The sequence below is a fragment of the Pomacea canaliculata genome, linkage group LG5, assembly GCF_003073045.1.
Source record: "Pomacea canaliculata isolate SZHN2017 linkage group LG5, ASM307304v1, whole genome shotgun sequence".
In the NCBI taxonomy this organism is placed as follows: domain Eukaryota; kingdom Metazoa; phylum Mollusca; class Gastropoda; order Architaenioglossa; family Ampullariidae; genus Pomacea; species Pomacea canaliculata.
In genome coordinates, this window is record NC_037594.1 from 33,078,132 (window position 1) to 33,102,917 (window position 24,786).

Consider the following 24,786-nt stretch of genomic DNA (forward strand, 5'->3'; position numbering starts at 1 on the left):
GCTATTTCATAGTCTACTTAAATATTTTCTTATGATTATAATTCCCAATGACTTTTTTGTTTTAGTCGATCAAAACTTGTGAAGCGTTAATTGGTGCACGTAGACTTGTGTGATGCACTCCGATGTCGTAAAATCAACATGTCCTAATAGTTTGAAATCAGCAATGTTAGTGCTTGTTTGAATTCATTAGCATAATCACTTCATTAACGATGTGAGGCAATCTGTGGTGGGGGCCACTTGCATACCAGACATGTTCTTAATTTCACCTCCCGAGAGCCTGCCGCACTGAATACCAAGGACAACTAAGTATAAATCACAGACCGCAACCTACCCCCTCACATCGCCCCATTCCACAATGATTCGCTACAAACAGGATGCAAATTGGCGCCAGAGAAAGTTAGAAGCCCGAATATTGTAACAGGTCTGTCGATCATGACCAATCACAGGGTTCTTTGCAACTCTTGGTTTTAACATAGACATGTTCATACACAACTCACAAACGCACCGCAGAACAGCAAAAGAGATCTTTAACCAGATAGTCAGGAGGTATTTAAAAACTCAAGTGCTGATTATTTGTACATGTATCTGTAAATCAAAGATCGGTTTTCACCGCTCGATCTTTTTTACGCTATCTGAGCAAAAGAAAAATCATCAGTCATCATCATCCCAGCTGATGACCGCAAGTTGGCTCGCAGGTGCCGGTTGTGTGAGGTTGAGGAGGGACCAGCAAAGACACATGCTGTATTGAGCAACAAAGCGACAGAAAAGGGAAGTCACCTCCGATTTTACATTGGCACGTGCTCATGGAGGTGGAATCCAAACAGCAAATTCCACCCCTTCCTTCCCTCCATCCACCCACGCCGTCAAAACGGCAAGTTTTTTTTTTTTTTATTTCAATGTTTTCTTTAATATTTTTTTTTTTATTTAACTCCATTTATATTGTATTATAACTGCTCTCATTAAAAAAAAAAAAAACCTACATAACCTGTAACTTTCAAATATTAGTGAGTCAACAGGAGCTGGGAACCAGTTAAATCCATTTCCTTTATTTCTTATGGGGAAAGTAGTTTCCGATACTGACCAACTTTCCAGAACGGATTGTGGTCGTTAATTGAGGTTCTACAGACTACTGTACTTGAATCACAGCTGCACAGCTGAATTAAAAGGCACACAACACATTTAGGGAAAAATTGTTTTATTTGTATATTAAGCAAAGAAGCAACTTGTATTCAATTTTTCTTGACCATCACATGTCTAGGATTAATTTTAAAAAAATTAACTTGACTCTTAGCTTTGCTTCACTTAGAATTTAGCTTTCTGGTTGTGTTTTAAGATATTTAATGCATGAAAAATTGGTCTTATACTAAAAGCAAGGCCTAAAGCGATCGGAACTCCACATGATGCAGATAGGAAGCATTTCACATGGTCATCATAATGGAATACATGAAGGCTATATGCACATCCACTGTTCAACACTCCACTCTGTGATCAAACTGTTCTTGGCATCTATCTGCTGCAAGACAAAGTTTCCAGGATGCAACAGTCACAGCCATTTGATAACATTCACCAGTATCTGCTGTAGTGAGCGTTTTGCCGGCACAGAGTACACAAATACAAAGTAACAAAAAAACACTTCTTTTCCTGTCCATATTCCCCTTCTCCCATTTTTAAAAATCACTTCAGGACAATGCAGGAAGAGAAAAACGAGGTTGATCTTCCACTGAGAAATGCGTAATGATAAAGACCTTGATTCAGTCAACTACAAAACATAATCCAGTTCATATCTGATGTATTGGTTCTTGGCATCATTGGGTACTCTGGGATAGGCAGGAATCATGGCGTCCTGAGCACCAATGTAAACTGTGTTATACACCTTCCAGTACACATCACGCACTTTCCTTGCTGGATGGAAAAGACCCTGAAAACGCCAACCAAACTAATAAACAGATAATTTAGAACAGTTAATATAACTTTATGATGATAATTTAATTTCGATAACCAAGTCTTGACTCAACTTTGACTCACCACTCACTAGTAAGCTCACAAATTATCAACTGAGCAGCAGACAATGCATGCTTTAAAATGTTAACCAAACCTGGGGGTGCAGCAAACAAGTTAGGCTACACATCTTAAAGAAGATCAGTGATGATTTTGATTATAAATTCAAAAAATGATCGATCACACATCAAACTGACGTATTCAAAAGCTAATTGAAATCTGTATTTGTGGGGGGAGAGAATGGCAATAAAAAGCACCTTTTATTTCTAATTCTCCCTTCAAAATCTGATATTACCATTTTTATTAATAATGCCAGTAAAAATAATGTTTTCAGTTTTACCTGTAATGTGTACTGCAGGATTTTGGAGGAACCAACTGCCACCCTTAACCCTTCTACTGCTCCCATGAAGGCCTGCACAACATGTGGTGAAGTCTCAAAGATATTTGGCCAAACATAGTTCAGAAGGTGTGTCAGGGCATCCTCACATCCAAAGCCCGCTACACCAAGTGCCATGTGCTGAATGGCTGCCATGGCTGTTTGTCGATGCACCAGGTCTCTGTCAGAAAAAAAATCGTACCTTTTACCTTCACACCCAGCTCAAAATTTTTCTTGTGATCAAAGGCGTGACTTCTGTGCGAGGGAAGGCAGGAGTATATGGTGCTGACTTTTACAAGCGGTCAGTTTTCCCTAATTGCTACCCAGACTCTGAGGCAGAGTGGAGATCACAGGTGATGTCGACTACTCGAGCAATAAAACGTCTTTCTCAGCCGAGCACTTGCTGTTGGCGTTTACAAAGCTGAGGTGAAACGGTTTGCAGCTGAACAGTCAGGGGTAGGAAAGACAACTGAATAAATTCTCCATAAATTAGAGAGAAAAATGAAGGAGAAAACGATGAACAGCAGAAATGACACAAACATAAAAACTACTGAATTTAAAAACTTTATTTTTATTGGTTTCGTCTATCTTTCTTTAGATCTCTGTATCTTTCTTTAGTTATAAGGGATGACAATATTCAACATTTTCTATTTCCCTGGTGATTGACATGAAGTACATCTGTGTTTGTGTGCAATGTTCATAGCTTTACAAATGGGCAACAATTCACACCTGTAACACAGAGCCTATTCACCATCTACAAAAGCAACCCCACAGTCCATGTTTGTCTGTTGGTGAGTACAAGGTGAAGGACCTTGTAGGTCACGTTCATGCACATTCAGTCTTGTGCACCTCTTCGCTCGAAGTGAAGATATCAAAAATGGATAGGCATGTGCTGATCATCTTTGGTTGTCCTAATAGACATAATATTGGATGTATTCTGTAACTAGTCCCCACTAGGCGCAAGTTATTCTGTAAGTGAAAGAATCTACCTTGCGTACATTACATCGGGGATTATCCCAATTCAATATAAACAATTTGCTAAGTGTGGTGATTTGGGAGAAGAGAAAGATTAAAAAAAAAGCAATAAAAATAAAGTTTGAAAACTCAGTAGTCTTTATATTTGTGTTATTTGCGTTGTTCATCCTGCTCCCCTATATATATTTTCTATTTTTGTTTATTTGTGGAGAATACACTCAATCCTAACCATGACAATATGTTCAGATAGACATCGTTTTGCTTCAGCTCTCAGACCCTTCAGTATGTACTGGCTGGGTGAGAAAGACGTTTTATTGTTTGGCTAGTCAGCAGTGCCTGTGATCTGTATCCTGCCTATTGTCTTGGAGATGACTGGACACTAGTAATCAGCATCCCTTGTACTCCTACCTTCCCTCGCACGGGCGATACCATTAAATGCTGTCAGCCACAAGTAGTTCCGCCTTTAAAAAAGATGACAAGTTTCTCCACGCAATTAAGTGTTTAGAATCAAATACGTCCCCTGGAAACAACATTCAGTCAGACATGGGTTTCTTACCCATATTCTAAAAAGAATGACTTCACATGAAAGACCCTAAATATCTTTACAATCTGTCTTGGTGTGATGCTTGTTATCCAAAAAATTGCCTACAGAATAAACTACATTTGGTGTCATTTTCATTTCTTTTCCAACTATTTTTACAGTTTTAGATGCACATCACATCAAAGCAAAGCATTCCACATCCAAATTAACAGAATGATTTTACTGGCTAAAATTTCACATCCACATTTTAACACACACTGCAAATAAGGTAACTTTTTAAAATTTTAAACTTTTTTGATACTTCAACGTTGCCCACTTTCATCCCTCAATGATGATCACTATTTGCAAGATTACCTGTCCATGAGAGCGTCTTCTAGTAGGGGTGTGATGGGATAGATGTAGTCTTTGCCCATCTCCCCAATGTACTCGAACATGAAGGAGAGAGACTTGAGTACACCATTCTGCACATTAAGCTCTGGTACACGATATTCATTCATCAGGGCTGGCAAAACTGTGAATGGTGAGCATGTTTCTGCCACAATGGCAATAGCAACTGTTGTACACACACGATTTTGCCGCTCCTGTACTTTCAGATTGTTGAGAAGTGTAGCCAGCACATCATGAGGCCTGCACAGATTTGTCACATCAATAATTGGTTACAGATTGTAGCGATTCATGGGTCAAATTACACGTTTCTTTACATAAGTAGATCACAGATGCATTTTTGGGAACCCAAGTGACCGTGTGACACAAACCACAAAATTGCATCATGCCATGACACGAAAGGGGAATTCCATACTCCTTTAGCAAACAAGATTTAATCTGTAATTCCACATAACGTAGTGCAATTTTGGCAGACACGGTCAATCCAGGTAAGGATTATTGCTGACTACATGGTAAAGAAAAACTGTTGTGGTTGGTTGGCATGGGGTCACTAAGTTATCACTCTAGTTACCCAGTGGCTTGGCGTTTCATTGGCCTAAACCGGGTTAGGGGGAAAATAAAATAAACTGTATGACATTCAGTGGTGAGATATTGAAGTGAATTAAACTACACAAAGACAACAGACATTCACTACAATCCGTCAGGAACTCTATTTCTGAAAATTCAGCAGAAATCCAAGTTAAACTACAGACCTCCACAGCATTAACAATACGTCTCAACGGACGCCAACAACACACCTACTGATGGGTAGTACTGAACCATTTCTCACCCAGGGCAGTTGCCATAACCACAACAAAGCTGATTTTTAATTTTGTGTTCCTGGAATTTTAATATTTGAATTCATCACTTAAGGTGACTTTGCCTTCAGTCACTCATTACACATTCTTTAGCTTCTGTTTTACATTCAGGCTTTTCAACTTGTCCTGATGTTTAGTCTCGTATTGCCATCTCAGATTATATTCTTTCGTCACAGCTATTGTATCTCCACAAAGTAGACACACTGGTTTACCGCTGATATTAGTAAACATGTATTCAGCCTCCCATTGGCTTTGAAAGACTGTTTTCAAAATCAACTTTTCTCTTGGCTAGCTTTAATTTGAAATTTGATTGGTATTGAAATTACAAAAATCCCTTCACTACACAGTGTAATGTTCTCGATCTTTATTAAGTAAATTAACAGTAAGTAAAAGTCTTTAGAAAAGTCACAACACGTGCTTAGCTCTGATCATCTGCCTTTGTTCCCCGCCAGATGGCGCACCAATACCTATGACTAGAGTTAAGTTCGCACACTACACACAGCTTTCAATTAATTCTAATAAACAATCGCGTGCTCTGCTCTGCTCAGTACTGTTTGCTATGACATGTGATGTTGTTGCATCAGTATATGTATGTAAAAGAAGATATAATCAGGCAAAAAAGACACAAATCATATATGCACAAGAAGCAATTATTTCAACACTGTGGCTTGCTATTTATACTCGGATACTTATCTCTTTGGCGGCAGTTATTTACTCTTGACGACGCAGGACTGGACAGTCAGTATTCCACAGCTGGCACTTATCATCCACAGTCCGCGTGTTTAATTCAGTTCACACGTATCATGCACAGTTCGCACATATAATTCCAGTTGGTAGGTATATATATAATCCCTGTCCTTGGAGACGCTATACTCCCACCAACTTGATCTCCACAAGTTTGCTTCTCACAACTTAACGTCTCATCGAGACGACTTCCGCTCGCCAGCCCGCAGAGTCAGAGAGTGATGAGTCTCTACTAGTCTGAGGCTGAGCTGCCTCATCATACATGTGGGTTGACCCTAGTCACCCTTTGATCTCGGACCGAGTCAGGGAAGTTAACAGGTACTAAAAATCTTCGACCCACGGCCCGTGTTCAGGCCAGGGTGTCCTGTATGACAGGTCAGATTTATGGGCCCCGCCTTGACCCTCCCTTCAGATCATTAACAGGAGCGGTGGTAACTTGACCAGTGCACTGTACAAACTTCACTAAACTCATCCCATCGCTTGCTGTGCTCGACGGCAACTTTTCTGTTGTTTGCGTTCTACTTGTCGCCGGGCCATTAACAATGATTTACTAAAATTCCTTCGCGGGCCAGGTAAAATTTCCTGGCGGCCGGATGTGGCCCGCGGGCCGGGTGTTTGATACCCCAGGTCTAGTTGGTTATGTTTGATTTTCCAGGGGAATCATAATCACCCTGCGGACCGTAGATCAGACTATTTCTTTTCCATCATTTCATTTTTTTCTGTTAAGCATTAAACATGTTAAATGTTGGCTACATCTAGATGTACACACACGCTCGCAATCATACATGAGTGCATTCTTCGCTAAAAAAAGTTATACATATACTTGTCATATAATGTTTGTTTCTCTACACACACAAAAAAATAAATATATAAAATATTGTTTTACTCAACTGACTTCAGTTTTTAGCAACCCCCATATGTTAGGCTATGTAATTCTCTTTTAACTTTAAAATTATGTTCTCAAACTTTGTTTGCATAAACTAAAGGAATGGATTAATGTCATTATTATTATCCTGTCATAGACACATACCCAATCGCCTTGGCAATGTATCCAAATGTGTTAACTGTGGCTCGCCGGATTGCTTTTTTGTGAGCCTTCAACAATTCCAGCAGCTCAAAACAGATTCTCATCCACTCTCTTGCAGAAACAAACTCAGCACCACGATCAGCAATGCGTCCAACAAGATCAATGCAATTTTCCTGCACCTTCTCATGCCTACACACAAAAAAATTAATTACATCATAAAAATTACTAAAATTACTTAACAGCAAGATTCTTTTATCGTCACCGATGCATTTTATGAGCAATATATTTAAATCTTGTACCAAATCAGCCATTTTGAGTAACATATGATATTTCAATTTCATATGAAAATAAACATAGCCTTCAAGACTGTTTTTGCTCAATTCCTTCAAAACAATGTTTTCAAAAAGCAGTTTCAGGTAAGCTTACCTGTGGAAATTCTAAAAGAACAAAACATAATAGGTAAAACTAATTAATTTCTAGTTTTGATAATAGTCATTCAAAATTATATTTTTGTAATAAGTACTTTTACAATTTTTTTAAAGGCCAAAATTTTGTGATCTCTAGAAAATATTTTATGTGAAAGGAAGATGAAAACAAATAACATGCACTTTTCAAATGGTAAGACTGTGTTGCTTACACTTTCTGAGAAAATACATAAACAGCCTATTCTCTGTGAGCACGAGGCTAAAGGAAAAATGTATTACCTGTTTTTAAGAATAGGTGTAAGCCTGGGAAGCAGATCTTTGATTGGTGGCGTCATTTTAGTCATGCCAATAACGTTGACAATAGACTTAAGAGCACCCAGAATAGAACCTAACACCTCTGGGTATTCCTCGCCTAGGTACTCGTAAAGAACAACTCCAAGGTGGCCCATCAGTTTCTCCTGTAATCATGATGATACATATCCAATATGAAACTATCATATTATGTAAAGTTTTTAGACTACGAGCAGACTATAAGATTTTCTGCAAGGTTTGCAATGCTGCTGGCATTTTATAAATGGTTTTTTAAAAACTAGTCACCATATAACCATAATCAAGCATAATGTAAACAAAATCTTTCTAATTATTAAACAATTTTATGAGCATAAAGCCTTTCCCTCTTCTATTTCTAAAATATAATGTTAAAAGTCTCTGATGCATAAAAAGATCACTTAAAATTTTATAAAATCAAAAAAAAAAAAAAAAAACCCAACAAACCTCCTGGCATGTCTTCATGACAACAGCAATGCGTGAGATAAGATCAGCTGCCTGCTGCCTCACTTTTGCAGATTTATTATTGAGACGCCAAAGGATTGTACCACAGATCTGAGGTAAGTAAGGCTTCACTCTCTTCCCGAGGGCATTTACGACAGTTCCAAACCCATTGAGCATTACAACATCCTACACAGACCAACCACAAATGAAAAATGTTAAAAGCATGACTGGCTCAAGTTTGCTTAATATGTCTTAATATGTGACTTCTGGGAATGTGCTAGCTTTACACATCTCCACAAACTTGTTGTGAAAAATCCAAACTTGCTGTTGGGCAAACCAGTGGTTCTCAAAGTATTTCAGACCACGGACCACTCTAGTAAAGTATAAAAAAAAAAGACAAAAAATGGCAGAACACCAAGGTCTAAAATCATTCTGTACTGTTAACTTCAAATTTAAATTGCCACATTTGTTTCATTATAATTAAAAACTAAATGTGTTTTTGTGACTGTAGTATAGTAATAAGTTGACATAAAATTACATACTTCACAAAATACACATGAAAATTTAAGGAAGTGCACTGCATTACTAAGGAGTCACGGAAAACACGCTTAAATGACACACTGCTCGCGTTGTAACATAAAAACTTTGTAAGTGTTATAAGCAAACGAGCTGTAGGGCATTGATAAAATTAAAACTCGCGTGAAATCAATACTGGACTAATTAGCACATATGGTGATTTAAACATCACTTTGCTGACATATGATGGCTGTCGGCTGTGGATCACCTGACTTACATGTGCAGCCCACAAGTTGTCCGTGGATCACACATTGAGAACCACTGCGCTTAACTTATCCAATAATTTGATAACTTGAGATCAGTGATATTACACACAATTGCCCTAGCTGATCTACAAATTACAGTCTCACACAGACACACAAAATCTAAGTTTTAGCAACAAAAACAACAAAAATCATGACCCCCATGTGAGTGTTGGAGTAATATTTGAAATGGAATAATATTAAAATGGTTCTACAGTTACAAAGTATTATGTAATAATAATAAATGAATGATTTGTATAGCACACACTCATGCTCATAAGGAGCGTGTTCTTAGTGCTTGAGACATGGACAACAAATAAGGATGAATAAAAGCAATTTAAAAAAAAAAGAGAGAAATCAGGTAACAAGAAATAAGAGTGTCACAGAGTGTCTGTGGATTGTTGTTAGGAGTAAAATAACATGTAAGTGGAAAATTCTACCTCAGTTGTCTGTTCTTGGAAGGCGTATAAGATTCCATCAATAAGTTGCTCCTCTAAGCGTGAGTCAATGTCTGCTGCACCCAGATTGGACATAATCTTCTCAATAGTTTCCATCACCATCTTGCGATATTGTTCAGCTTCATCCTTCAGGTCATCAACCACTCTGGAGACAATTTCAGCTGCCCCCACTTTATTTGCAATCTCCACTGTTGTGTCCACCAGCTACAAATTAACAAGACAAAATGATTTATTGCAACTCGCCAAAAAGACATAGTAAAACTGCAGAATTACCAACAAATGTCCAAAAACATGCATTAACATTTATGCATTGCCCAGCATAACGATACTTGTAGAAACACTGTTGTGTAAAATCATGACCACCAGCAATGAACATTTGGCAATCAGTTGCAACTGCCTTTTTTTTTTGGTTACCAACAAACAGAAATTTAAAATTTGCAAGAGTAAGAAAACCAAATTCTTTCCCTGTCTTTATCAAACCGCAATAAATAAAAAATTACCCCTTTACAAAGTAGTCACATCGCATGAACGAAAACAAACCTGATTTCCACTTTGGAAAATAGGACTATTTGAAAAACCTAATCCAGTTTTAGTTGCTTAATTCAAACAAACCTGTCGATAGTTTCGCCTATCCAGTGCCATGCGCTGATTCCAGAAGTGTTTAAAAAATGGAGGTAGAATTTCATCCTTGATATATTGGGGTTCTACACCATCAGTGGCACAACACTGTTTTACCACCTGCACAATTAATACGCATCTTATTTATTATATCTTTATTATAATGCAAACATAATGCATAACCTTAACAGTGAGGTTTCATGGCTTGGTACACAGCATGTTGCTAGGCACTTGCTAGCTAATCCAATTAGCTCAGATGTTCACCAAATATAAGACATTTAGATGACTGCTTTACCTACCAGTCAGCGTTTTCCACACTTTCTACAGACCACATGCAAGACCTCTTACAATTCTGTTCTTTGACTGTGCTCTGTAACATTCTGGTTTCAATAGCAAGATAGCAAAAAGCTATCACAGAAATGAATCCTGTTTTGAGTCTTATTTGCTTTGCTACACTTTTTACTGCTGATCAACGTTTGTGACACCACCTATTTTGCAATGAAGAATGAAATGTCTCTTATGTCAATGATGTATCTGGAGGACAACTGACTTGTTGTATCACGATAAATGGTATTAGGTAGAAAGTGTTGAATGTCATATATGGGTATATATATATGCTGTATATTATGTTGGCATGTGTAGTGATTTGTGGGCCTAAGAAAAATGTATATCTTGGAACATGCCTTGTACGGACAACAAAGATGTCATTTGTATATATTTTGCATTGATGTTGTGCAACTGGGTTAGGTATGCATACAAATTGACCTCAAATGCTTTCTTGTGACATAATAAGTTTGTACCGAGGACAATAAAGACATCAACTGGATTAAACATGATACACAGAACATAACTAAAATGTGCAGATTACAGGAGAGCAAGAAAAGTGATGTGTATAAACATCAAATTCATTCTTAGTTATCAGCTGACTGAACTCACAAGTCAGTCAAGAACTTATGTTACTGTAAAATCAAATTAACTGCTTTCTTACATACACAGAAACAATGACCTTGCATCAGTCTGCTAATCATAATGTACATTTCATAAAGGTTATACCATACCTTCAGAACAATTTTCTTCATTTCCTCATCAGGAGACTGAAACTCTCGAATAAGGATCAACATGACTTCTCTTGTGTAGTAGTTAGCATACTCTGCATCCATCAAGGGTATCAGGTATCCAATGGCTTTCAGGAAAGCAGCAAGACCCTTTTTTGTTGTGGGGGGCAAAAAGAAAAAAATTCAACACTCTGCACTTACTTTTTTTATTGTTTAATTCTACATATAGAGATGGACCAATTTTTGGATTAATCCTTTTTAGTCACATTTACCTGAACAAAACAAGAGGGAAAAAAAACAGCAAAACAAACAACTTTTCTCATTTTCAGCGACAGATTTTCAAGAAAAATTTCTTTTGTTTTTATCTTGAAAGACTGGCTTCTGACCTTTCCTCTGTGTTGACGGATACCTTTCCAGAGAGGCTTCAGAACACTGTCAAAAGACTCAATACCATATGGGGTGGCTGCTTCTGCCAGAGCAGCCAATGCGAGGGCAGTAATTGTGCGCACTTTCTGCTGTTCATCAACAAGACCTGTTGATAAAGGTGGATGCACCTGATTGCACATGTAGCAAATAAATCTCTTACCTAATTTCCAGTCAGTTAGCACAGAGATATTACTGACTTATTGGCATCTATGCTGATCAGTGTTTTGAACCTTGTTACTTTACATAAGCTGTATTGACAAGTCCAACAAATTGAAAGTTCAAAAAGAGAAATGCCCACTAACATATTTTCTTTATGCTCCCATTAAGGTACACCTATATATATACTGCTGGAAGTTGCGTGTTATGACCCTCAAAGTAACAGGGTGCAAGTTATTTTACCATGTTCAATGATCTCCACAAGGTTCTTGAGATGGGGGAGTATGGCACAACCCATAAGGATGGCTATCTGCTGCACAATTTTGATTCCTGTATGTCGAGCCTGCCATGACTTCTTGCTTTTGCACACAGCCTTCAAGAAAGGCAGAAGAGAAGGGATGCCTAATGCAGAGGCTACCACAGCAAAGGCGCGAGCTGTGGTGTTACGCACGTACTCATCCATGTTATCAATATCTGGGCGCATAGTAGAGATCATTGTGGCCAGACCGGCAGCCTGTAAAACCAGTACTTGAAATGTTAATATTGAAACAAAATCAAACTTATAAAGTACTCCATAACACACAACTGAACATACTTATCATGCACAGAAAAAGATCATGTATGTTCTTTACTTTAGAAACTTATGATTATTGACATGGAAGGTGGGAAAAAAAACAAGATAGCAATGCAAAGAAATTTTTTTCTTAGGCTTGGATGACATCTGTTTTATAACTTCTCTCCAGCTGCACTTTCAAGCTCCTCAAAGCCATCCAAGGAATATTATGGTCCTAGAAAAACTAAAACTGTTATTTACTATATCCATGACACGACCAGATAAAGTCAGTTGAAGCACTGGTTGCAATAATTTTCAACGAAGAGTGAAAGGACAGATGCAAGAGACATGTCATCTAAAAAGAACATCAATGCATGTTTGATACCAGATATTCAGGCCTATCCTGCAGCTGTGCAACTTTGTGAACAAATTGTTAAACATATATAAAACTATACAAAGCTGATGATACACTCAGAAAAGGAAAGTAAAAATTACCAGGATTGCTTTCTACTTTACCTTTGCTAAATTGGATATGATTTCACGGCCTTCCACGCGTGCATAATAGTCTTCATCAATCAGTAGGGGCTCAATGACCACCAAAATCTTGTGCACATATGGACGAACCAGGTCATCCAACTTGTATAAGATGCGGTCAATAACTTTCACAAGCAGGTGTCGCTCTTGGTCTTCCAGGGTTGGTGACATAAGTAATGGGAGAATCTGGTTAAATAGTGGCCCTGCCCCAAACTCTCTGGCTTTGTCGGTAATTTGACGAAGGGCAGCCTGTACACATCCAATATCTTAAAAATATAATGAGCTACAGGAAAAGCTCAAAGATATTTATACTTTAGTATCATTTTCAGATCACACACCTAATTGTTAATAATTGGCAAAAATCGTTTGAATATAACTCCTTAAAATATTTTAGCTTGTCAGGAACTGACTGTTGGGTCTACTACCCCTCCACTGTGTATATTGTGTGTGCACTTATCATAAGGTAAAAATGTCATTCTTTTGTCGTATGATCAGAGCAGATGAATCAAAACCCACTTGTGCTCAGCACGTGCTTGTCTTTTGTCAACAGTGTATTCACATTCCCAAGACTGACCATCAAAGTGGCTTGATATTTGTACTATGCATGATCGTTGATTAAAGTCACAATTTTCACTAGGTACTCAAAAACAGTTTTAAAGTGCTATTTATATATTATTTTATTACCGTATAGTAAAAACAAAGATATTTAAAAGTTGCTTTGAATTTTTTGAGTATACACATGACCATAAGAATTAGGTTTAATAATTTTATCTAGACAAGGTATTTTTACCCATATACACACTAAGCAATCTGTGTTTGCATTTTCTAAATATCTGTAAAATAGACATTTTAAGAAATGCTTCAATATTACAGAATTATGACTTAAGATCCCATTCACCCATCTCTCTTTCATGTCCTGAGACTTTTTTTTTTAGTCCATTAGCATTATGCAGGAGATTTTGTGCCCATGATCCAGATGTACCCTGTGTGTGGTTGAGCATAAGCAACAGTCTGGAAAAAGAGACCCAAAACTCTTCTGGGGTTTTTTTTTTTTGTGGCAGTTGTGAGTATACACCTCCCCTAAGCCAGTAGGAGATAACCACCACTAAATCAAATATATGTGTTGATTACCATTTATGTGTTTGAGGAAAGTCATGAAAAGTTCATGTACTTGGATGTGTCTCACCTGTTCCAACATGGTTTGTCTCTCTTGCCCAAAGATCAACATCCTTAGTGCTGATTGCACTAAGCTTATGAGTAGTAGACTCAATGTAAGGCAGGTGCAAAACTATCAGTAACTGTAATTGTGTGTCAACTTTTCATCTGTGTTTTCATTTTCCTGCCTGCTTCTGTTCAGGATATTTATGTCTGCACCAGCATTATCTTGTCTCTACAGTTAAATCCATACCATATTCTCTATTTCACTGCAAAATTTAACATTTTCTCATCTCCACACCACTCATATTTTATATTTTGGATCTTAAATTATTAGCATAGACTAAAATCTTCTAATGGCTTGTATACTGTTTTGTTCTGTTTAACACAAGTGTAGACTCCAACTTGCCATGGCTGCCCAATCTTACTGTTACCCTTTTGATGCCCTGTTGAAGTGCCATGCTTGATGACATCCTTCTCTACCCATTATTTCTGTCTCTTGCTCTCTGTATAAATGTTTGTAGATAAGTTTGGTCTGTGTCAGAAATTTTTCTTTTCTGTACATCACATTCAGTCAACTCTGCAGTTGAAAACTGTGCTACATAAATCTACTATTATTAAATTTGTAAATGCAAAATCCCACCTTAAATCATGTCTGCCCTAACCAAAAATAATTTGATACAAAAATACTCCTTGTAAATGTGGCATTATTCATTGTATAGTATAGTGTATGTCTTGCGCCTGGAATTACAATGTTATTATCATCATCATATCAGAATCAGCAAACATGTTCATCACCTTTCTCATAGGAGGTGTGCCGTTTTTTATCTTCAACAACAACTTCATGATCTTTCTTTCCTTTTGTTCTTCTGGAGACAAAGTTTCTTCATCAACCTCAACCTGTGAATAAACATGACAAAGCATTTGTAGACACGACAAAAACTACCTGTACATAAATGGAACTATTCAATCCCTCTTCTACAAGATAATGATGAAGGAAGTTAAAGTGGCAAATCCTGTATTTACTTTATATTGTCTTTACACACATTCAATGATAACCCAAACTTCAAAGAATAATGCATGAAGATTACTATCACTGCAAACATGACCATGTAATTCCCCTTCATGGGCTCTAGGGTAACTCAAGATGCCTTATTAAGTAATGTCAGTAAAGACTTTTAAAAGATTTATGAAGTCATATGACATTTCTACTCAAAATAATCACACATAAATAAGAATTACATGCACAAACATAATTCACAAACATTAGTTTTTACCTACCAGCAATTTGTCGAAGTACTGCATGTCATCTGGTTTCATCATTGGTAAATTACCTTTAGGCTGCATGTCAACAACATGAGTTTTACTGTCAGGTGTTTGCATGCGAAAACCTGTTGGTGTACCTGTCCCCATCATTGGAGTTGGGGTTGCAATCAGCTTTCGTGCTGGTGTCCGGATTGGTACATACCCAGCCGGTGGTTGAAGAACCTATTGGTAAAATAAATGTTTTCCACCATCAAATTTGTCATGACTGTTACATTTCTGAATTTTTTTTTGTATGTAGCAATAAAAGCTGTTGAACACATACATATAGGTGTGGCTGAATACATACACACATATATAAACAGCAGTTTTTGGGGGTGCTATGACTGAGTTTGAAATTTTGATACTCTGACATATACCTATGGTGTAGATACGCTTTTTTTTTATTGAAAAATATGTATTTTGATGTATTTTTGTTCACACCTACCCTCACTAAATTTCTTGTGCTGATACCAAAAATTTACTCATATTTATGCCTTGGTTATGTACACATCAATCATCTAAATCTGTTATGTTACATATCAATGGATTTGCATTCTCTCCCCTAATTCCCTATATCAATGATGTAGAGCTAGAAATAGCTTGCACATTATTTTCAACTTTTGCAAGTCATCTTTCTTCAAAGGTTTCTGCTGGCTTATCTGGACATTTTCAGTGAAAATTTCGAAACTGTGATCTGATTGGCTGGCGCACCTAGAAAATAAGAACTTCTGTTATCAAGAACATGGCTGAAAATTTTTTGTTCTCCTATTTCACTCAATTACTATGTAATTCAGTGAACTTTCAATTGAATTTTGAGTGAAAATAATAAAATTTAATAATAAAAAAAAAATTCTGAACTGAATCCAGGATGGTCAGAAAGGAGTTCATAAAAGCATTGGAAAAAAATTAGGTCACTGGTGTCCCTTTTTTTAAAAGCTGTAAGATCAAGATGAATCTCTGGAACAGGAAGGGTCCAACAAGGAGCTGGTAGTAGAGAAAGAGGTTCTATCTGTTGAATATCTACTACGGTGGCTTGTAGGTGATGTGCAATACATAGTTATGGTGGCTTTTGTTCCTTGGTACAAAGGGCATACAGGGCAGCATGATGAGGTCCAAAAACAGTATGGTACGCAGGGTTTCCGGGATGAGCTTTTAAACGACAAACATAGGATAGCCTGAGTTTCAGACCATGGAGAGAAAGTGGAGGCTCACTAGCTTCTGTGTACAAACTTTGTACATGAGTGGTGTGGAAGTCACCCAAACAGATGTAGAGCCCTTGAATGTGAAAAGGATCAAGAATTTTGAGGTAGGACTCTCCAACAGAACCATAGATGATGGTTCCATGGTCTAGCTTGGAACGGACCAGGGCACAATACAGACAAAGGAGGACCGTGGGGTCCAACACCCCACTCTAAGAATGTCAAAGGCTTTCTGACAAGAGAGGCGTAGAGATCTGATAAGAGAGAGACAAGTCAGTTTATGGTCAAAGATGACCCCAAGGAATTTTACTTCCTGGACCACTTTCAGTACCGTGCCATTCCCAGAAATAGATGGCTTTGGAAACATACCACGCAGCTTGCAAAAGTGGATGCCTACTGACTTCGTAGAAGAAAATTTGAAGCCATTTTCTGTCACCTACTTTTGCACACTGTTTATGCACAACTGAAGCCGGCATACGGGGCATGGTAGGGATCGGCCTCGGATGTAGAGAGCAAAATTCATCTACGCATAACAAGGCTTCCAAACCATTGATTGAATCTATTTTGATTTTGAAAAGAGTTGGTGAAAGAATGATGCCCCGAGGGATGCCCATTTCCTGTTCCTGAGGATTAGACAGGATAGACCCTACTGGAACCTGAAAAAGGCAGTGCGAAAGAGAATTTTTGATGAAAAGTCACATATGACCCTGAAAGCCAAGGCTGTGAAGGTCCAACAGAGTACCTTACCTGGAAAGGTAGTGTTGTACACCTCCTCAAAATAAAAAAAAAACACCCATAAAACATGTTCTTTACCGACAAATGCATCCCTGACAAAAAAATTCAAAACGGAACAAATAGTCCCCGGTGCTGCTTCTAAATGAGTGTTAAACACAGCGTGAAAGAGAAAAAAGTACCTTATAACCTGGAGGAAACATGGTGTCAAGTTCATCATCGCTCAGAGGTCTGTTCCTTTCATCAATTTCACGCTGCCAAGTGTATGCCTGCAACTGTTCTGGTGTCATGGACATCAAATGACCAGGTGTTGGAGTAGCCATAGCCATAGCTTTTGGACCAGTTGGTGTTACTCCACTTGGTGTTGCTCCCGATGGAGTCATGCCGCCACTTGGTGTCATTGCTCCTGTAGGTGTCATGCCTCCTGGAGTCATGCCTGTTGGTGTCATGCCACCTGGAGTAAAACTAGGGGTCATTCCGCTTGGAGTAGCCCCTCCCGGAGTTTCATCCCACCTTGAGCGACGCTTACTGGCACTTGGAGTAGGAGTCTCTTGAATCAGATCACCACCTCGGTCTGTACGTGGTGTTTCTGCCCACCCTGCTCCATGAGCCGGTGTGTCTATAAATATATATATAGTAGCTAAATAATACACCAATTTAAATATGGAAAAATATGATTGTCATGAGGACAGTTCAAATAAAATTTAGCTTTCTTCTATATCTTGGCAAATGCTTTAAGAAATAATTGAATTTTGCCAATATCCCTTCTAGCAGGCAAAGCTTGAACGTACTAGTTTTTATATGACAAAGTAAAAATTTAATATTGTTTGCATGCTGCAATTGCTTTTTCATGGGGTTTTTTATGCAAAGATAAAAATGAGAAAAAAAGTGAGGGGTGGCAACAACTAAGCTATGAAAAAAGCTATCACATTTGTTATATGCTTTATAGTACTAAGGCATTTTACAGTGAACCTGCAGTCATAATCAATGTAATAATCAACATTTTTTGCTTCTCAACACCACCACCACTGAAAAACTGACATGAATATCAAGGTAAAGAAACCATATAATTGAAGTTAATAGCAGCATTTCCTGCTAGTTTACTACAACATACCACGCTCTGTCTTGGGAGTCTCATCCCATCTGTTCTTGCGTGCACTTGAAGCTTGATGACCCGGAGTCTCTCTGCCTGGAGTCGCTGCACCTGGTGTAGCATGACCTGGTGTAGCATCCCAAGCTCTAGTTGATGGCGTGGCCCCAGGTGTATCACTACCTTTAGGGCGACCAGGAGTCTCATCCCATCGACTGTGTGAAGGTGTTGGAACAGACGTTTCTGCAGCGTCCCATGACGAAGCTTTTTTCTTGGCTGGCTGAGCAGAACTCTCCCCTGCTGCTTGGTCCCAACGACGTCGTTTTCCAGCCTGTTTCTGTGCCTCTGATGCTGAACTTCCATTCACAACATGCAGTTCTCCAGCTCTTGCCTTTTCCTGCATCTGCTGCCGTAATCCAATCTATAATCAAGGAAGAGAAAACAAAAAGTGTCAAATTATTCTGGTAAAATTTCTCAAGCATCACCAATTTATCCCCATCATTACAAACTTCTTGTTCCATAGTTTCTTCTGTACAGTTATTTTCCCTTATAATCTATTTAGTGTTGAGAAAACAATAGTGAATTACAGGAAATGAGAATCCGGCATTTTCAGTTTTCATCCAAGATTTAAGCATTTCTATAGGCTTAATAATGGAAATAATGTTATATCATAATATAAAGGTTACATGGGAATAAGTTTTCATCTAAGCTTAAAACACATAACTGTATAATGACTTTCCCATTACTACATTGGATACAAGTAAAAAATCAATAATCTAAACAAAAATTTTCTGATATGTGCTGAAGCTTTGTTTAAAAGCTACTGCTTGGTTTTTTTTTTATGTGGTGCTTAGAAAATAAAGGGTAGTAGTAATAAAAAGAGATGGTAGATAAAACACACCTGTTCTTGGTTTAAAGCTCTTTCATGCATGATGTCAACATATGTACGGGCTCCAAGTTTCGGATCTGGTGTTTTTCCACCTGTAAAAGAAAGCAAAGTAGAGTCACGACATGTGTCGTGACATGAAACCATTAATTACATTTACTTTCTTCACAAAAGAATCTTGACTTAAATGTGCAGCAAAAGAATCCAAAGAACGACTTCCTCTTGAAAATACCCCTACTCAGCACTGAAAACAAAGCCCCACCTGTTGCATATGTAATGAACAAGATGCACCGAGGGCAAAATTTGAAAATACATCTGACAGAGTTTGCAAAAAGAGAAGTCGGTCTTCTGGATTTAGTTTAAAAATCGGTCATCCACGAGGATAATATTCTTTAGCACAAATGATCATGTGCTCTCTTAGATGTTTTACTCATGTCAATGAAACAGCACATTTTCTTCTATGTAGCTGGTGCTTTTCCACAAATCAAATGTTTCGAATTTTAACAAGTGGAGACCAATTTTTAAACATTTCACATCAACCTTACAGACCAGTTATGTTGACCATCCATTTGTGCATACGTACGGTTCTATCTTCAGCCAGGCAGCCCATCTCTCCATGTCTGTCATACGAGACACACCAGTCCTAAAATAAGTCTCATATTAGTGCACATTAGCAGTGACCAATGAGATCAGTCCTCAAAAAAACTTCAGTAGATCACTCTGGTTCCATCTGATTGCTGTCCCACATGATATTTTTCAGCAATAAAACCTACAGGCTTTTTAAATGCTAATACTAAAATGTCTTTAAACTGATCAATGATCTCCTGAATTCCCCTGTAATATCCTTAATAGAACAGCTCTGAACAAAATGAATGGGACTGGAAAGAAAAACTAATCCCGGTATTAAGGAACCTCCACTTACCAGTCTTACAGCCTTATTATTTTAATTCACCCTTGTGCTGTTTTACCAATCAGGTTTTTTTTTTAATGCAACTGTTAACCTAATGCCACTGCTTTCTTACTATGTGACACACATCTGGTCTCAAAACAATGTGGGCAATGACATGGGATACATAAATGATACACTTTAAGATGTTCCTTCTCTCTACTGCTTCAAGATTTTAATCTGCTATAATCTCCAAATGTTTAGCTGTCACATTTTAATTGTAATACCAAACCTTCTATAGAAAGACAAAATAAAGGATTTCAAGCTTTTACAATTAATCGCTATTATGTTGTAAGAATTATTCATATATGGTGAATAGTACACCTACTACTCAAGCTGCAAGCCTATCTCTATGCCCAAAATTATAATCAAAATCTGTCCCTAGTTCCAGCTATATTATTTGGATTATACCCTTATAACAAAGGTCAAATACAAGAATGTTGCAAGATTTTAAAAAGTGATTAGTGGTAGGGAAAAAAAGCCACTGCTATTTTGAAATTCCTTCAAATATACTGCTAAATTCACTCTAGATTATTTTTCTATGTTAATTTTAATCCTGATCTGCTATACTGTAATGTATATAGTACTCATACATTACAGTCTTACACTTTTGTGGTTATTGTACTATGCCCATCAATTAACACTGTATGGCAAAACCACCAAAGGTGTCAAAATCTTGGTGAAATGGTAACTTAACTGCTATTTCAGAGTTTTTGTTTGGATACAAATTCCTGTTATGATGATATTTAGAGGGCTGACCATGAATAACTTTCAATTGATCATGCAACAGCATTTTGAGACCAGAGACTGGCTGATGCCGACCAAGTGGCAAGGGGTTAACAATATACCAAAGCTGATGTGATAAAATTCTGCTGTCAAAACTACATTTGCCAATATTTACTAAAACTAGCCCATCTGTGATCGTGTAAAATTCAAGTCTTATGCAGACTGGAGATGGCCATGGCTTGGAAGTTGATGCTAGAAAGGAAAGATATGTTTTCATTAGTAGTGGTTTTGGGAGACTTAATCACATGCAATATCCACAAAGGACTAATGCAACTCATTATTCTCTGAGAAAACTCATTAGGACTAAACTCATCTCTGTATTGTTTACAGATATCCTTCAAATGAACAAGTTCTTTTTAAGTAGTAAATGCTGGACAATGAAAAATCTTCTCTCTATCTCATTTACAAGCAAAAAGGTACAATTACAAAGATGTTCATATAGCAGGGCTGGGGAACCACTTCAAATTTTATCTGACCAAATTCTTTTAATTACATTAATCATTATCACCAAGGCATTTACTTCAACTTTTAACCATATTTCTCAAATCATAACCCCCCACCCCCAAAAAAATCCATCTTACTTTTATGTTTATCAACCTATCAAGCACAACAGGCCCTTTATTCAGTCAACCTGTGCCTAGAACCAAGATATCCAAAAAACATAAAAAAGTAAGCCACATGAATGAAGAGAAAGGCAGTTCCTTCTGGCCAGTGAAAGAGAAAGCAGACAGAATAAGCTGTTTTTGCATACTGACAAAAGCATGTTCAATGTCCACAACAAAATTTCACAGCTATATGTATGTCCCTTCCATACCACACATATTGGAAGCACACCTTCAATAAGGTTTATTTTTAATAATGTCACATGAGCTATGAAAGAACAAATCAGGAACTGACCTTCGGCAAAGGGGTCGTATCTTTCAGGAGAGATAATCATCTGTCTCTTCCTGGCTCTGTACTCATCCTCCCTATCAGAAATTTTCGGAATTCGATGCTCAGCCAGAGGATCATAGTCCTGTAGACATAAAGAAAGAAAGCATGTATTTCCAGTTTCACGATCTCATAAGTGTAGTTTTACTTCATCCGCTGGTTTCAAATGGTATGTCCCATCTCACAATAACAATGATTCAGAGGTTTAATAAGAAAAATAAAGAGAGAGAGAGAACTGACAGCTCTAAACTTAGCCCTTGCCAATCTAACATATATATATCATGCAACATTGACATTTGTAGACTCACACTGCACTGCAGCAGAAAAAAAAGGCAAATTCCAAAATAATTTACTTTATCCCTCTTAAGTACGTTATTTTACAAGCCAGTTATTGGGCCAGTTTATTCCTCTCTAGATCCAGTAAACATAGACATAGGTATGCAAAATAACTGTATCAAATTTAATGGAACTTTATACATTTCTCTATCACCTTTGAAAATGTAAGAATATTTAAATGGTCACTTAACTGCACCATATTATAAATACAATTCAACACATCTCTATTAATCTTGTTCAGGAAATTAATCTGCCATAGGAATATATCAGACATTACATGATGATTACATCTTTATTTAAAAAAAGAAATGTTTAAATGGAAACAGGTGCCAGCTGTATGAGAACCTTCACTCAATAATATGCCCATAATTTTGCATATAAGTGGGATAAAACAAGTGCAAATATCATTCGGTTCTGGTTCAGAACTCTACCACTTTTATCTATGCACCTGTTGTAAAACTCCCGTCAAAGCGGATGAGTCATCAGCTAAAATTATTATATTGTGCAAATGTTTAATTAAACTGTTATTTACTATTCTTTTTTCCTCAGATTTGTTCTCAAGTGGTTTTAGATGTCATCTATACATCTAATGTAATTCACTTTATTTTGCTCTAGTTCTTGAGGAAAAAATTTCTGAACATAGTTACGAATAGTTACTACAAGCAGTATAAATAAGACACCAAATCAGTAACTAGTAGAGTAGTACCCAAGTATAAGTACCCAAAATTCTTGGAGGGAAAAAAATCTTAAGAGTTAAAATTGTACAATACAAAATGTTAATATATGATTTATAATTTCAGAACAGGAGCAGCTTCAAACATTCTGCTGATTTAAAATGCAGTTGAAAGATACAAAGCATCTTATTATTTCAAAATGCCTGCGTATTTCATGTTTATATCATACATATTTTGGTGGTACTAAATGTTAGTTTAACCCAAGAAAGGAATAAGTCTCACTCATGTTTCATTTAAACTAAGCAGATTACTTTCTGATTCTAAAATTAAGTGGCATAGCACCTTGTCATTGGCTGTTTCATGAAGAAGGTTCAAAGGAGCAGTGTAAGTCGATTTTGTAACTGTTGTTGGCTCTTCTTCATCCTTAAAAAAAAAGCAATAGCAAAATAATTATATTAATCAAAAATACACATGAAATCAACTTTTTAGATAATGCTAATTGATTCAAATTACAGAACATTTTTCCTCCTACAAATTTACTATGAATCCACATAATCACTTAACATTAACACTCTCATAAAAAATATTTTCTCAAAATATTAAATTTAGTGCAGTTATCAATAAAGTGCGTCACATTTTTATGTAAGCTTCAACACTTACGTCTGGTTCATCTGTAACTGCAATAGATGTGTCATAGCCAACAAATCGACTGTTGTCATAGGAACCATGTCCATAAATTTCCTGATCAAAATGTCCTGCGGATCCAAGACCAACATGTTCATCTTCATGCAGAGAAAGCCCTTGCCTTTTGGCCTGGATATTTCGCACCTGCTCTTCAATCTCTGAAAAAGGGTGAAAATAATTTAATGCGGAGAGAGTGGTGAGATTATCTGACAAATACCAAGCAATTTTAAAAGTTTGATGTACTGTATAAAAAGAATGAAGAATAAGCAGATAATGAAAGTGAAAATAAAACGAAACGATTGCAAATTAAATCAACTGTTTTCTTGGGATGTATACATAGAAAATAATTTAATAACAAATTAAGATTTATATAGCACATATTCACACTCCTATAAAGCAAGCTCTTAGCGCTTACAACAGGAATGAGACATGGACAACGCGGAAAGCATACGAGGGACGGAAAAACAAACAGTACTGACGACGAATTGAAGTACATGTATACAAAACACACAGGGGCACGGAGTAACAAGAAAAAGGAAGACAACACCAAACACATACACGCATGATACACATATACATCGACTTAAAAAAAATAATTACGTGAAAAATCGCATCCGCAATAATACAATTTATCAAGCCAAAGAAACTTTCAGTGCATCTAATATGTTTTTTAATATTACCCCAGACGACCAACAGTTCATCCAGATTCTCTGGGTAAAGCGGTTAATTTGCAGTTGCACATGAGTTTTACGCGCGCCTTTGATAATTTGATACAAAAGTTATTCTTATGCGTAATTTTTTACGTCAGAGGTGTCAAGATAATAGTTAAAACTTAAACATAATAGTATTTCACTACCTTCGTGTGTTGCAGCCGCCATGATTGCATGCAAATGGCCGCCGATCAAGAGGCTAGAATATACGGAAGTGACGTATCTTTTTTTTTTTTTTCATTGCATTTTTCGTTCTCTTTCTACTAAATTTTTTGTAATTATAAATTTTTAAACTAATTTAGTTCAAGTCAACGATTTATGCTTAAGTGACTACTCAGTAACTGGCTTGGCTAGAGTGGCTTTTTCTACAAAAAAATTACTTTAACCCCCATCACTTCTAAACAAAAGATATTGCTGCTATGGTACATTTTGATAAATTTTTACAGTGTATTTAGTTAGGAGATGGTCGTTTTACATTTACGAATACTGCTTCATTATAACATATTTATATTTTGTTCGATCTGAAAATGGAGACTGAACACAATCGTGCGCTCACGTCTATGAATGAAGATTTTTATGTATAATTTTATAAATAAAGGAAACGTACATCAGGTTTAGTCAGGGATGGGGAGTAGCT

General features: G+C 37.0%; 1 protein-coding gene across 2 annotated transcripts; it reads right to left on the reverse strand.

Annotated features, from left to right (window-relative positions):
* Positions 1 to 1,178: 1,178 nt before the first annotated feature.
* Positions 1,179 to 24,371, reverse strand: LOC112565270 (splicing factor 3B subunit 1-like). 2 transcript variants are annotated; one of them, XM_025240633.1, is made up of 21 exons: positions 24,296 to 24,371; positions 23,416 to 23,597; positions 23,098 to 23,178; positions 21,713 to 21,830; positions 19,099 to 19,178; positions 18,222 to 18,618; positions 17,290 to 17,726; positions 15,153 to 15,359; positions 14,670 to 14,771; positions 12,699 to 12,965; positions 11,873 to 12,143; positions 11,434 to 11,579; positions 11,051 to 11,197; positions 9,987 to 10,112; positions 9,357 to 9,578; positions 8,102 to 8,284; positions 7,607 to 7,785; positions 6,906 to 7,091; positions 4,245 to 4,517; positions 2,339 to 2,555; positions 1,179 to 1,918 (listed from the first exon to the last, which is right to left on the reverse strand). In XM_025240633.1, exons 1-21 carry the CDS (start codon positions 24,315 to 24,317, stop codon positions 1,760 to 1,762), a joined length of 4,002 nt encoding a protein of 1,333 aa, XP_025096418.1. In that variant the 5' UTR covers positions 24,318 to 24,371; the 3' UTR covers positions 1,179 to 1,759. The 2 variants fall into 2 exon arrangements, with proteins under 2 accessions (XP_025096418.1, XP_025096420.1); XM_025240635.1 differs by lacking the exons at positions 21,713 to 21,830; positions 23,098 to 23,178; positions 23,416 to 23,597; positions 24,296 to 24,371 and adding an exon at positions 19,667 to 20,667.
* Between the last annotated feature and the right edge of the window lie 415 nt (positions 24,372 to 24,786).